The sequence below is a fragment of the Alligator mississippiensis genome, chromosome 5 (genome assembly GCF_030867095.1).
Source record: "Alligator mississippiensis isolate rAllMis1 chromosome 5, rAllMis1, whole genome shotgun sequence".
Lineage (NCBI taxonomy): Eukaryota > Metazoa > Chordata > Crocodylia > Alligatoridae > Alligator > Alligator mississippiensis.
The window spans coordinates 205,133,913-205,149,950 of NC_081828.1; the positions used below are offsets into that span (position 1 = coordinate 205,133,913).

At 45.8% G+C, this 16,038-nt stretch overlaps 1 protein-coding gene across 6 annotated transcripts in view; it reads right to left on the reverse strand.

Moving 5' to 3' along the window:
* DPP6 (dipeptidyl peptidase like 6) overlaps positions 1–16,038 on the reverse strand; it is a 737,431-nt gene that overhangs the window by 142,527 nt on the left and 578,866 nt on the right. For all 6 annotated transcript variants that reach the window (XM_059729196.1, XM_019498918.2, XM_014609088.3 and 3 more), the window contains exon 7: positions 15,469–15,550. In XM_059729196.1, the coding sequence (XP_059585179.1) occupies positions 15,469–15,550 (82 nt within the window). The remainder of the gene's footprint in view (positions 1–15,468; positions 15,551–16,038) is intronic.

Below are 16,038 nucleotides of genomic sequence, written 5' to 3' on the forward strand. Positions count from 1 at the left end.
GCATATAGAGAGCATGGTTGCCTCTGAGATTAGAGCATATAGGGTGCATCTACACGTGCCCCTATGGTGCTGTCGTTCCTGCATTTAATACTTCCTTTTGGAAGGACTGTAGTACGTCATTTAGTACTACCTTTTGGTAGTACTTCCTTTGATAGGAAGTACGAAATGACGGCACAATAACAGCTCGTACTGCACCATGCTGGCACCGCACGGTTATATTTAACCACTACATTGCCGTAGCAGCATGCTATAATGAGGGAGTACATTGCTATGGCAATGGAGCTGCAGCATCACAGTTTGTGCCTCCTGATGCTACGTTACTGTAGCACATTGTTACAGCGACATAGCGTCTTCTGTAGACATGCCCAGAGATGCACAGTTTTAATCCAGTTTAGGCTATGTTCTGCTGAGAGACAAGCAGAAGAGGTATTTAGATCAGTATCTGGGAAACGCAGTTAAAACGAGCCAAGCTCCAAAACCTAGCCCCCAAACAAGGTAGATACAGTGGTAGAGTCATTCTTGCAAACCCTGTTACACTGCACCTCAGTCCCTGGCAAGCCCTGCCAAAACTGCAGAAAGGAAGATGCTCTCTAACTCTCCAACATTAGGCATCCCCCAGGGAAAAATGTGGGGGGCTATGAACGGTCTATCTTCAGCTTTGTCCAATGTTTTCAGGACTTCCAGGAGCACTGTCAGGATCCTTCCACTCTTGTTCATGGCTGAGGAGGTGGAAGAACCGGGAAGGGTTTGTGGGACCTGTAGTGCAGCCGGTGGCAGCAGAAGTTACAGAGGGCAAGAGCTCTCATATATCATAAAAGATTTGGATTCACTTCCCAGCTCGGCCACCATATTTCTGAAACATGATCTTCAGTTGAAACCTCTGTATTTGTCTCTGCCTCAGCTCTTCATCTACAGGGATGAGAGTGAAAACATACTAAGAAAGTTTGTGAAATGCTCCTATTATAGCACTGTAGGACAATCTTTCTCCTAGATGTCCTCACAGGGAGATGAGGACATCCACCTGGTTTCCTAGCCACCTTGAAGGTGGAAGGTGCCGGTGTGGATGCGGACCTGCTCTACAGATGTTGTGAACGACCTGCCAGGCTGAAGCATGACTATTCTTCCCCTTTCAAAAGCCTTTAATAGAAAATGAGAAGGACAGAGAAGAAGGGCAGGTTCTGGGGGCAAGGCAGTTCTCCAGATACGGAAGCTGGAACTTTCTCCCACAATGTGAGCAACCCATAGAGGGTAAAATGACAGACTGATCTTCATAGAAATCCAGCTGATCTCAAGGGCTGCTCCATAAATGCATCGAAAGTAGTATGCCCGTCTCCTGATTCAAGCTTGAAGGCTTCTATATGTTACCTGTAGTGCATTGATCCCCAAGCAGTTAATCGCTTACAATTTGAGGAGGTGGGATCAATGTTAGAAATGTTTGCAGTTAGAGTCACTAGGAAAGAAAATGGAAACACTGGTGTACACTATGTTTGTGTAAATCTCCAAACTGCAAAACACTGACCTTATGAAAGCTATGTGAATTCAGCCAAATGTCTTGCCAATACCTCTTATTAAGAGCCAAATTCTTCTCTCAAATCCATGAGAGCAACCAAAGAGATGCTTTTAACCGAGAAGTCAGTGGCTGAAAAATATTTTAAAAAATTCTTCAACATAAAACTAAATTAAAACTTAGATATTTATTACCATGATACCTAGAGGCCTCTATCACATCATAGCATCATGGCTGTAAGGGCTAATGTACAATAATAGGTTATCATTCCTTCTAGCTTAAGAAAAGATACAGTCAGTCGGCAGAGGAAAGTGAAAGAGGGGACAATAAAACAGTCATGAAACATTTTTAATATTGTAGTTGTGTGCATATACGCGTGGTTTATGAGGATAATGTATTTCTGTTTTGCATATTAATATTGGCAGACCAATAACAGCTGCTTGCAGTGGCTGCTTGGACATATGATAAAGTAAGTTTTAATAAAGACAGGGTGCATCTACACAAGATGCTACGGGCTGTAGCAATGAGCTACGGCAACGTAGTTCATCGCTATGGCAATGTAGCATCAGCAGGCACAAACCGTGATGCTGACGCTACTGCGCAGTATCTCATTGTTTGTTGTGTAGTAACAACTAAATAAAAATACTAAATGACTGCTCAGTAACAACTGTGCAGTCAGGTGCGCATGTAGATGTAGCCACAGGGCAGCAGACTTGGGGGGGGGGGGTTGGCATAGTAAGTTGATTTCAAGGGAGGGACTTGTATAACAAATTTCCTATACGTAACACTATGTTTCTATGAAGAATGTCCAGTAAAGTCCCATGCTACGCTCAGGATTTTCTAGCGCTACTGTATTTACTAAGCCACCAGCCCCAAAAGTCCATTTGAATGGAGTGCATACAGCATTTGACTGCACACACAGCAACGTGGAAGAGCTGTTTAAACTTTTTTTTAATCAAAGGTCGTGTGATATCTCATAGTTTTCAAATCTCTGTATGAACGCTTAACTGCCAACACCGATATGCACAATACAATCTCACTTCAAGTACAGCAGAAAACCATTTCATGGAACTGAGAGACCTGGGATTACAATCCAAAAATCTCTCTCTCGTTCTCACATCAGAGAGATGGATTTTTCCTGGCACGCTGAGGTGTTTTTTACATATTATTTTAATATCCTGTCCTGGCCTATGTAAGGTTTTTTGAACTTTAGACATTTCATCATTACTGAATGCAATGCATTTTACATTTTTATTCTCTGAGCAAGCTGTTCTCTAAGCCGTCTGAATTCTAATCAGATCTATGATCCGAGGTGTCCAGTTGAATAAACAACTATATCAATTTTGGAGGCTGTTGGGAGGTTTTTGAGGGGTGTTCTTTAATTTAAAGAAATATTTTTCTTTGCTGCAGAACTGAAAAGATGAAGCGAGGCTATTTTAGGCCTGCAAATAGAACTGGTTGGAAGTTCTTGTCCTGGTTTCAATCAGGGTCATCTTAATTTCTACCTGCCTTGTTACATTAACGTATATATCAATACATGTACCATTTAGTGTGGAGCTCTGATTGTGCTTTTAAGTTCTGGATGGTGAACTATCTTGTATTCTGTAACCTAATATCACTGACGGTTATGTAGGGCACAACTGTAAATTAGATTTCTTCATGTGAAATGATGCCCTGTTTCTTTTAAAATATTTTATTATATTATAATATGTCTGACTATGAAGAGAATCTTGTCTGGGAGTTGGCATCAAGAGCTGAAAATTGGGTTTCTGGGCTCTTCTGCTGACACTCTGCTTGACCTTGAACACATCATTTGCTTATTAAAAAGAGAGCAGAAAATACATGATGACTTTTCATGAAAAAAGTGGTTAGAAATGGAAATTAGTAACAGCTGTTAGGTCAGCTACTACAATCCATTCGCTTGCTAGTCCTTGATTGTTCCCTAGAATATCTCGCGTGGTTTAATGGCTGCAAGAATTACAATTGCAAATGACTAGAAGAGAAATGGCACCCCTAAAATCACCGACTGGTTTCAAAACATTTGGGAAGTCTTAATAATGGAAAAGCTGATTTTTTTTCAAGACAGTACTCTACAGGGGAGAAGGAAAAAAGATGCTTACTTGGAAATCTGACGGAAATGTTTGGAATTTGCTAAAAAAAGAATCTTCTTCTGCCCCCAAACCAGAAACTTTCAGAAACTTTTTTGAATGCTGAAGCACAGGTTTTTATGAGCTGATCCTTGAGAATGAATTTGAGGCTTGGGGGGTAGAGATGAGTGGAGGACAGTAAGATCTGTATTATGCAGAGTTATGTGGAGGAAGAGAAGGAGGTGAATTATTTTACAGAGATGAAGAAACACAAATGCTTACATAGATGGAGGTGTTGGGGAGCTGGGAGGGAGGGGAAGGGAACACAAGTCTTCTGTGGACTGATTTGGGTTGTGGTACTACTCTTGGTGGGAGATTGGTATCTGTTATATATTTTGGGGGACTAGATGTATTTTTGAATGTTGGAACTGTTATTTTCGTAGCTGAATTTATTAATAAAGTTTAAAAAAGAAAAAAATATATGTTTTGTATAACTTGGTTTAGTCTGGTTTTATTTGTTCCTAATGAAGGTGAGGCTTGTACTAGTGCCCAAGGGAAACTACTCAAGTCTATGAGTGTAATTTAGGTTATCCTGACAATATGTGTCATTATAACATACTACACTGATTTTTTTGAAATTATTAAATTATTAATTTTACCTTCCATTGTAAAAAGAGCCATTTTTCTGGTGTAAAAGAACAGTATTCCAAAGGGCACGCTGAATTTCATAATTCAGGCCACTTATTTTAATACCAGCTACTACTGTTTAAAGTATTAAAAATATTTCTGCACAGGCCTGAGGAAAGAATTTATGTTCAGTTTCTAGCTTGTTAGAATTTTACTTGGAAAATGACTGGAGCCAAAGCGAGCTTGTCCACAACATACAAAAGAACAAAGTCAATTAAAGTGACTTGAACACTCTTGAACCTGTCCACAGCAGAAAGATCCAGCATTTTGTCCCATTGCATAAATTCTACTCCAGTACGTTGTGGAGATGCAAATGACCTGCCGCCATGCCCCTGCATTTATTAGGCCAACACAATATGAAACAGATCAAAATTTGTTTTGTGACCTGTCACTAAAAGATAGTTATGTGCTATAGTTGACAAATCTGGAAAACATCCTGCTATAATTCCCATTTTACAGATGGGGAAAGGCAAGCACATGGACACTAAGGCCATGTCTCCACCACCACCTTGCTGAGCCCAGAAGCACTACTGAGTAACAGGCCCTGCCTACTTGTTCCCACTCACCAATTTCCAAACTCTGTAATTAGACATTACAGATGTTTTAGAGGGTTCCTGACTATGTTTCCTGGTACGGTTTTGAGCCTCCCTGGCATAGACTTAGGAGACTTCCAAAGCCATTCTAAAATAATAAAACCACTTCCATCTGTGTGTCTGTCTGTCCGTAACGCTCTGGGCCAATTATGTGCGCGCCGCCCGGAGCCTTACAGACAGCAGACACACAGGCGAAGGCAAAACTAGTGGTGGAGGCGGTCGGGGCCAGGGTGTGCTCCCTGCTGTAGGGCAGTGGGGACTGGCTCTGGGCTGTGCCGTGGGGTGTGCGGCACATGGCACACAGGGAGGTGTGGTTTGTGGCTATATGAGGGCGTGGTGCATGGCACGTGGTGGGGTGCAGGGAGCACAGCCGCAGGGTCCCGCACAGGGAGCAGGCAGGGGGGCGCGGGCAGCGCCCACATGGCCCCCTGCAGTGGTGTGCCATGCCCCCCTCATGCATGGGGAGTGCCTGCCAGCTGCAGCTGCGTGGCATGTAGAGCACGCGGCGACAGCAGGGTGGATGAGGGGGCCGTGGCATGCAGGTGTGCACTGTACAGTGTCACGCAGGGAGCCAGCGCAGGGGTCGTGGCCAGTATCCACTGGCTGTAACATTTGGCCACAAGATGGGGTGCGCCCCCTGCGCCCTCTCCCTGCACAGCACCCTGCAGCCACAGGCCAAGCCCCCACCTGCACCACACCCCCACCCACACATGCACCTCACTCCCCCCCATGCGCCCTTCACCACACCCCATGGTGACGCCCTATGCCACAAAGCCGCATCACACCCCCCGCATCATGCCCCCCACTCCCCAAGGCCAAATGCCACCCACCTCCATGCAGCCACACGCCATGCCCCCTACACTCCCTGTGCCACACTCTGGTGCTGCTCCCTGTGCCATGCAGCCATCAAGTGTTCTCCATGCTGTGGCCACTCCTCATACCACACCCTGCGGCCGCACACTATCCTGCCCCTGCTCAGCCGCATGCCATATCCCCCCCCCCCCCCCCCCCCCACCACATGCCCTCCACGCACCATGCACCAGGCTGTGGCAGCCGGCAGGTGCTTTCCCTGTCATGGCCATTCCCCACACCACGCCCACACCCTACATAGCCACACACCATGCCTTCTGTGTCATATCCCAGGGCTGTTCCCCACACTATGCAGCCAGCAAGCGCTTTCTGTGCTGTGGCTGCTCTCTGCACCACACCCCACAGCTGTGCACCACCCCTCTACACAGCCATGTGCCATGCCCCCCCATTGCAACTTGTGCCACACCCTGGGGATGCTCACCACGCCATGCAGCCGCAGCTGCCAAGTGCTCCCCCCATGCCACGCAGCCAGCGAGTGTTCCCCACACAATGCCCCACACCTTCATGCTACCTGCCCCATGCTGTTGCACGGCCTGCATCACACCCCGGGGCTACTCCCTGCACCACACAGACCGCAAGTGCTCCTCATGCCATGGCCACTCCTTGTGCCATGCCCTGTGGCCATGTGCCAACCCCCCATGCAGCCACATGCCATACCCCCACATGCCCTGTGCCACATGCCAGGGCCATTCCTTGCACCATGCAGCCAGTGAGCGCTCCCTGTGCTGTGGCTGCTCCCTGTGCCACTGCCAGCAGCCTACACCACACCCAGAGGCAACTCCTCATGCCATGTGGCTACATACAGCAGGTGCTCCGCCAGCGCCATGCAGCCACCATACCCCGACACCTCTCCCCACGCCATGTGGCCACATCCAGTGGGTGCTCCCACTGACAGGGCCGCTCCTCACACCATGCTCTGTGGCTGTGCACCACACCCCCTGCGGCAGACCTCGGGGCCCCTCCTCACACCACGCAGCCAGCGAACACTCCCTGTGCCGTGACTGCTCCCGACATCACGCCCTGTGGCCGCATGCCACCCTCTCTTGCACATGGAGCAGCGGTGGGGGTGGAGTGCAGGGCTGGATCCAGAGTGGCAGGGGTAGCAGGGCATAAACCATAGTGGTGGTGGGGCAGGGGAGTGGGGCTGGACCCAGAGTGGTGGGGGAAGGACGTGGGGCAGAAAGCTGGTCTCCATCCCCATCCCCCCTCCCCGTCATTCATGATGGGCATTTTGATAGTCTACACATATTTGTTGGGTGTTGGCTTGCACAGAAAAGAAGCAAGTGGGTGGACCAAAATGACTATTACAAAGAACGTCTATGGCCAAACACCAAACCCGGGTCTCTTGAGCTACAAGTAATTGGCTCAGTCTCTGGATCATTCTTCCCAGCACTATACCTAGACTCCTGGCAGCCTTGGGTAGACTTTTAGTATCAGGCTTTTATTATTGATTTTGGTAAGCCCATATTCCCTGTAAACTCCACGAAAAATGGGTTATATTTTTTTAGTGCTTTGTTGTCCACAGTGCCCTAGGATTGCACATGGCTAAATAACCATGAAATAAACATTGCTTCACATGTCACTAATATTCTCTATCAGTGTCATTCATGACACAGTCTTTGTCTGTCTTACTCTTCTAGCACTGCTCCTCGCTGATCCAGCTGTGATGCTAACAACACTGATGTGGAAAAGGATACAGGCAATCATCAACAGACATTGTATCAAAGATTTACTGGAGGATTCCCTCCTTGGGGCATGAAGGGCAAACATATAAGGTGCATCCAGATATGTGTGGATGTTTGGCTCCCTGGGAACGACTAGCAGTGGAGCACTTTGCACCACAGCTACTTGTCCCCAGGGAATGCCTGTGCCATGCGTGCTTTGGTGTGCAGCAAGATGTCCCAGGTAGGGTAGGGGAGGCTGGGGCCAGCAACTGTGCTCACCCCAGTAGCCTTACCTGGGGTCCTGGGGGCCTTCTGGAGCTGCAGCCACAGTGATTCTGCTGCGCAGAGCCTGGCCAGCAGTAGAGCACGGCTCCAGGTGGCCCGGCTCCACTTTTCAGCAGCACACACTGCCCGAGCACCTGTTACACCGTTTTTTCCCCCCACCCCTGGAGTTTTTTTTTGACCCCTGGATAACCCAGAGGTAAAAAAAACCCTTGGAAAAAAACCCCAGTGCAGTGCACGCTCAGGCAGTGTGCCCTTGCACCGTGGAGAACACTAGACTGTGAGGTATGTGGCGCTACAAACATGTTTGTGGCGCCACATACTACATAACCGCGCTCATCTGGACGCACCCATAAAGTTCACTGATGCCAAAGGAAATGACAGCCATGGGCAATCATAAGGCATTGTGGACAACAAAGCACTAAAAAAATATAAGCCATTTTTCGTGGAGTTTACAGGGAATATGGGCTTACCAAAAGCAATAGTAAAAGCAAGAGGCAGTAAGGGAAGCAAGACTGAAAAAGTCTCTTCAGGAGAGTGTCCCCTAAAACATGCAGCTTGGTTCTGCTGCAAGAGCTGGCACTAGCCCTGTAGGTCTTGAGTTTTAAAAGAAAAAGGTGGCTTTTCCCCCAGTGACTAGACATTTTAAGAACCTACTCTCAGGCCAAAGCATGCTGTCCAACAAACCAGGCCAGGCACCCAGTGAAGGTATGAAGTGTCCCACAAGGGACTCCACATGGCATCACTTTTAGGGCATGGGTGGAAAGAACTTGGATTGAATAGTCCGTATTGCTCTTCTTATCTTCTTCGTGATAGAAGAACCAGGTAAAGGGTTGCCTGCTAGGTTCTGAATTAACCCCTTCATGTTCCATGGAAAACGGGACTGCTCCTGCTATTAGGGAAGGGGTAACTTGTCCTTACACAGAAGGTGCAAACCAATCCAGAATAACTACATGCAGCCTACTGCACTTTCATATTGATTCAGATGTCATTGCAACAGAAAATGTGAGAGAACAGCAGCATGAAAAATGAATGAGGCAGGATCTATGAAATAATACTGGAAACAAGTGCATCTACAGGAGTTATATTCTCACTGCAGATCAAAAGCCCTGCTGGATTAGAAGCAATAAAAGATGATTCAGTTACTCCTGTGAAAGAGGTCTTCCTCTTGCTATCTGTTCAGCACTTTTGCCTGGAACTAAGCTGGACTGACAGGCATGAATTCAGGCAAGCACAAAACAACTAATTAGAGGAGTCAGTCTGGTTTAGTTCCAGGTGCCATCATTTAACCAGCATTCTGTAACTGAAAAAGCCATATAAAACCCAGCTAGCCTGGGATCTATGCTACTGTGTTGAAATCATTCAATACAAGAAAAATTAAACAGGCAGATCCTGGCTTTTTGCAGAATCATCTGTCATTCACATCTTCAGCATATGAATGAATTCCAGTTTTGCTCCTAATTGAATTGCACTTTTTATGCAGCAATATCAATTACAGGGAGCTGTTTACCAGCATTGCTGCTTATTGCTCAAGGGATGCTAGAAAACTTTGACATGTGACTTGTTACTTCTTTTTCCTGGCATAAATATTTTACTGAAATGGAGAATTCTTGGAGGATTTATTATTCCTTATCACACACTATCATGTCCATCATTGTTATTTATCTGTTCAGTGCCAGCTGCACTCTTGATGCTGCACAATGCACAAATATCAAACACAAGGTCTGCCCCAAAGTGCATACAATCAAGAAAACCCATTGGCTTCTGCAGAAACAGAGATGAATTTGAACCATCTGGCATATCTGTACTATACTCCAGAGCTTCAGCAACATTTGGAAGATAAGTACAGACATAATCCCCTTTCCACATGTTTTGGACAGTTTGAAGAGATGGTTGAAATGGTAAAAAATAGACTAGGCTGGAAGCCCCAGAATAAAATGTCCCTCTTCGCTGCAGAATGAGTACTCTGATCAGAGAGAGAAAATTATTGGATTATAATGCCTGGCTACCGAGTTGTACAGAACTATTTCCTCCTGTATCTGATCTGTAACTGTGAAAAATGCTTTTACCTTGTCAGTGCCAGCACATGTGAAAAGTACTTTTACCTTGTCAGTGCAGGCAAGTACTAAGATCAGTAACCTTACTGTTGGTGCCTTAGTCCATCTGGCAGTATCTGTATGTACAATTGATGGAAATTGTATAACTCTGAGAAAGTAAAAGCTGCTTGCCAGCAGCATTTTCCTAGGTACAACTTCCTTATCATGTATTCACACAGCTATGCCCTTTAACAGCAAGAGCTGCTTACAAGTAAAATAGCACCAAGACCCCAAGACGTTGCTATTAACAGGCACAGGCTATTACTTTTAAGTTAAAATGTTAAACCGGATGCATAAAAAGTTAGTCACTGAAATCCCTACAGGCACCTAGACAAAAGTGGCCTGATTTCCACAGTTTCACTCTCAAAGGACTTCTATTCAAGAGTCTAACTATGGATCTGAGCCACAGAGACCGAATTGCTCTCACTCCCGGGAGGTGCCTGCACAAGCTCAGGGTTTGACTATGTTGGAAGAGGAAACTACACCGTTGCTGTTCATGCTGCAGCTCTCCTGTGGATAAACAGAGGGGGCCACTCTCGCACGGTTCTCAGGCACCAAGTTCACCCAGAGTTTTATTACTCCTGTAGAGCCTTCTTGATGACTGTGCACTGCTTGAGATCATGGGGTCCACTCCCTGCCCTGGGCAGGAAAGACTGCTGCGATCAAATAACCCCAGTGAGGTGTGTGTCCAGTCTCCTTTTGAAGATCTCCAGGGTAGGTGCCTGCACCACCCGCTGGGAGTCTGTTCCAGAGTCTGGCCACACGAACTGTGAAGAAGCTTTTCCTTATATCCAGACTGAAGCCTTCTTCTAGGAGTTTATGACCATTGCTCCTGGTTTTCCCCTCAGGTGCTTTGGTGAATACTTGTTCACCTAGCTGCTGATGCTCTCCCAGGATATATTTGTAAGCTACCACCAAATCCCTGCAAAGTTTCTTTTCTAGGTTGGGCAGTCCCATATTTGTCAGCCTTTCCTCGTACGGCTTGCTCTTTAGGCCTCTAATCACATGAGTGGCTCTTCTCAGGGCTCTCTCAAGCTTCTCCACATCCTTCTTGACGTGTGGCACCCAGAACTGGATGCAGTCCTCCAGCTGTGGCCTCACCAGTGCCGAGTAGAGCTGGAGAATAACTTCCTTAGTTTTGCTTGAGGTACATTGGTTGATGCATGCCAGTGAATTGTTTGCTCTGCTAACTGTAGCATCACACTGGCAGCTCATATTCATTTTATGGTCAAGTTTGGGCTTGCTAAGTTACTTGTAGTTAAGTGACATTTCATGAGCAGCAGTTTTCTTCTCAGGCTCTTGAACACAATGGAAAGGCTTTGCAGAGACCGCAAGAATGATTGGCCCAGGCCCTGGTATCACTGAGTGGCAGCTGACTGCATTGGTTTTAAATTTTAGAAAAGCTGGGGCAAAGCACTCATTTCAAGTGTCAAAAGTGACATGTGTTTGCATTTGTAGCTCAAGTCCATTGTCTCAGCAACACTATTTGCTACCATGTATACAGCTATATTGGCACAGACGAGTGGGGAGTCCCAAGGACTTTCTAATTTGAAATGAACTTGTGACATAACAGGAAAAGACAAAAGAAAGCAAGGAAAAAGGGAACAGTGCTCTTGGGAGAAGATTTTTATAAAGGATGCAGACTGGTTGGTTTGCTTCTGCTTCAGATTTCACTTTTCTTCCCCTTCCAGTCTCATTAGGCATGCCCAAGAAAGAGCTGCCAGCGTTGAAGCAGAAGTTAGTGACCAAAAGCTGCCCCTTGGAGGGAAGTGTGGGAGGGCGTTTAAAAAAATAGCTATGAAAAGAAGAAGCCTTCGAGGCCAAATTCTTCTTCTGGCTCCAAAGCAGCACAAACCAGCTGGACAGCTGTCCTAGTCAGGGAGACACGCTGTCCCTTAAGGCAGGAAATAAGTAAGTAGTACAAAGAAAACATTACCCGTTACTCCTTCTCTCCCAACACATGAAAGACAGGAGTGGGCAAAAGATGTGCTGTGGATAGGAGAGGAGAGTGGTCTCAGAGATTCTGGCCAGCACAGCACAGTAAAGCCAACTCTCATGAAAACATCACAAGACTCCTGATTTCCAAGTCAAATTAACTCTGACTCATGATCTCCTGATAGAGAGATCAAATCCTGGGATTTTTTCTTCCAGCGTGTGTAGAGAGTGCCAAACTGGTAACTCTTTGGAGAGGAAGGGGCAGGGGGGCGAGGGAAGGGGCAGGGGGGCTGATTGAGGCCCCCATGGTGGGGGAGGGAGTGGGCAGGGGCTGGGGTGAATGGGGCTCTGGGGCGAGGGTGAGTCATGCAACAGAGCTGTGGGTGGCTGTCTGGCCATGTGTGTGTCTGTCCCTTACTCCCAAGCCACAGCCCCCCAGCCCTGCTGCTGCCCCTCACTCCTGACCCACAGTACCCCGCATCCTGCCAGGGTGTGCAGGGATCCTCCCTCCCCGGGATCCAACACCCCCACACACATACCCACAGCCCTCCACACCGTCACAAATAATCCTCCCTCTCACATACCCCCTTAAAAATAGCATCTCATGACTTACATTCCGGCTCTTTTGATTTTTAAGAGTTTGTGTCATGACTTTTGACACAGTGGGGTTGGCAATACCGACAGCAGTTAATAGCGGCAGATATATCTTAGTGAGGCTGCTCTAACGCTACTGCAAAAGGCTATCTCAAATAATCAAAGCAGCGATCCAAGGATCTCTTGGGTATAACTTTCAGAAATGTATCAACCATTCTGCAAAACAGAGCAGGTTTGGGGTTCTAATAAGTTGCTTCTACGAAGGGAGAATCAACGACACTACCAGAGACCTTCATCAGAGCAGACACCGATTGCACCAGAATGCAAATAACCATTATGTACTGCAGCACTTTAGGAAGTGCCACTGAATAATGAGCACAGTATATTCCCTCCATCTATTTTATTGTATTTTCTGAACTAATCTGTGTCAAGCTATGTTGGCTGTGTTTTATCAGTGTTAGTGCATGTAACAGCCTTACTGGCATACTAGGTTTTCCTTAAAAATATATAGCTTTATTTTGTTTATAAATCCAAGACCATTGAGGCTGACGGAAAGAAATATACCAGGAGGTATCCAAACTGAATAGTATGCAAAAGGCAATCCTCGATCCATCTCACAATACAAGAACAAGCGAATGCAATGAAAATAGAAGACAATGCATTTAGAAGTGGCAAAAGGATATGCTGTTTCATGTAACAGATATGGTATTTTCACATGTATAACCCTGTATCTTTCTCCATAAAGCCAGCTGGGGAAAACTGGGGTGCACACTGCATGCAAAGAAAAGGGCTCCCCACAGGTCTGATATATTGGCGGGGAGAGCGGTGGGAAGAGGAAAGGGGCAGAATGGTAGCAGTGTTAGAGCACTGCAATCCCTCCCCACTGCCAGATACCCACACCTGTGGTGACCCCCTGCAACCACACCAGATCAGATTGGCACACAGGCTGGTCAGCAGCTTGAGTACCAGGTCTGACTGAGCAAGCTGGGTCCAACTCCATGCACTGGCTCTAGAGCCACATGCTGGGTTGGACCCAGGACACTGAGTCTGAGACTGTTGCCGGATCAGACCTGCTGTGCAGTCCCATCACCGCTGTGCCAGATTGGGTCTCACCACACAACCCCCGGGCTCAGAGACCCCAGACCCTACATACCTACCTCCACTCCAAGGTAAGATTTTTTTGTCTTTCTTGTGTCCTTCCAAAAATAGGGTGCATGAGATATCTGGAGTGTGTTATACATGAGAAAATATGGTAGATGCTTAAGAGCATATCCTCACTTACACTAGCTTGAACAAGGTCTACCAAACCCAATGCTTCAGGGTATTAAAACCCTGAATTTGCTCTTAATGAGATCAAGGAAAAAAGCTCCAACGATTTCAGTGGTACAGGGACGTCAGCCAACACAGGAAGACATTCCTCCTTGCGTTATAGAATTGAACAGTTACAGCATGTTTTTAACAAATACATTGTGCTTGGCTGTGACATAGCTATGTCCCCTGCTCTAAAGATGAATCTGGAGGAATTGCCAGCATTCAAAGAGCATCAGGCAGGTAACGACAGTATTCCTTCAGAACTGGACAATCTGCTAAGGGACAACTGCAGACATTCCCTTCGCCTGAAGAAGGGTGTTTGTACCCAAAACCTTGCAAGAAGATTTTTTCCAACTATTTTAGTTGGTCTCATAAAGGAGATCAGATTTTCCCAAAGAACCTTGTCCGCCTATGTACTTAGACCAACACAGCTACAGCCAAGACCCAAGGACCAAGAGAGGCACTTGTGAACTAGAGAATATCATTAGCACAATTCAGAGTCAACTTTCAGATTAGAAAACTGGAACTTTTGTTTTGCTTTCTTTGCTGAACTAAAATAAAGATCAAATGAATGTGTGTGAGGAGGGGCAAGGGAGGAGAGGCATCTCTTATTGTTCTTCAAATTTCCTTAAAGGCAGTCTCTGATTACTGAAGGCATCTTTAAACATATGTCACCATACACCGTATATTATCAACTGATCAAAAGTGTCCTTCAAACTCTATAAGCTCTGCTGTTTCCAACAGAAACGACTAATAAAAATGCTTAAAATGGGTTCACGTTTGTTATCAGATGGGTGAATTCCAAGATAGCTGACGACAGAATTGGTATTTCATGACCCTCCTGGTCTGGAAGCTTTCATTCATGAGCAATGAAGAATCCATGATGGTTTTTGAACCAGAGTATGCCACCTGAGCTCCTTTTTTTTCTAACCCCTCAGACCTGCCTCACTATCTACCCATGTCCATTTCACAAACCATCATTGGCCAAGTCTACTGCAAATCCAGTACAGCTCTGGACCCACTTGCCACATGGACTGGCCAATACACATTAGTCTTCAACTTCAACATCCCTTGCTCCTCCGGGAATGGCCTCCCCCTGCCAACTCTGCCTAAACTTTTAACAGAGCTGCAAGTCTGGAGAAGCTCCAGGGAAGCAGAATCTTGCTGAGAAGCAGAAATGTTATAAATCAGGTATAAAGCAGGTACAAAGAGAGAATTTTTCTCTCTGCCCAACAGGAGAATCAGATCCATTATCTCAGATTGCCATTGACATATTGCTAGTTTCCTATATTTAAAAGAAAATCTGTTGGTTTGCCTTCCTTAAGATATAAATGCACAACTTATATTTGTTAAAACGGGCTCTTTGCAGGTGCCATTACAGATAAATCGATATAACCAGCCCTTTGCCCTTTTTGACACATGCAGAATTGAACATCAGAAGGGTCAAGGTAGGGTGGACCTAGACAACAGACAAAGTAAAGCCAGTATGAGGTAAATATGAAACAGCCTTGGTGGCTTTTCCTATAAGTTACCTTTTTTTTTTTTTTTACTTAGCTATTTTGTACGGTGGGCCTAAGGAGGTACCTGCCCAAAATGCCAAAACACCCAAGCATCAAGGTCTTAGCTTGTCTTAGTGAGTTGTATGCTGACAGACTAGTGCATTGATGGATGCCCATTTTGAAGCCACAATGTCTAGGTCTGGATTAGTATTTTTCCATGATGGGAATGATATACCAAAAAGACATCCACGTGTCCTATGGGCTCCAAGAAATGAGATGAGGAAGAGTACCTCTTGAATTACAACAATTTTACAAACTCATTTGTACACTTAGATTTGCTTACCAGTTGTTGCCCTTTTGGACCCCATCCAGCATACTGCAGTTTGGCGTTGCTAACCTCAGGGGGATACAGACTCTGGGGATCCCTGCAAAAAGAGACACAAAGATTTCAGCCTTCAGAGTTTTATCCTTCAGACCTGGGCTGTTCCAGTTCAGAAGCTCCACGGCACTCATTTAAAATGTCTGCGTCTTGCAGCTGAAACTTGTCCCCACTTGCTCTTGAATGTCAATGGATGACTTATCGGTTCATTAGCACCAGGCCAAGTAATGAGTGTTGGCAGGATCAGGTCCTTAGCAGAGAAATTCTTTTTCTCATTAATACAAGACTTAAATACATTAGTTCCACCATTGATTCACCTAAGCCATAAGCATTAGTCAAGGGAAAGCAAACAAAATAATTATATTTATCAACACTTCCGATATCCAGAGAGGATAAACAATAATTACTGTTCTGAAATATTCTGCCATGAGAAAAAGATAATTTCATCTTCTTTGCTCTATGACTTTCCTGCCTGATAATTTTCCTTTGAATATGATGGCAGGAAGCTTTGGCATCTCTGTAACTACTTCCTAA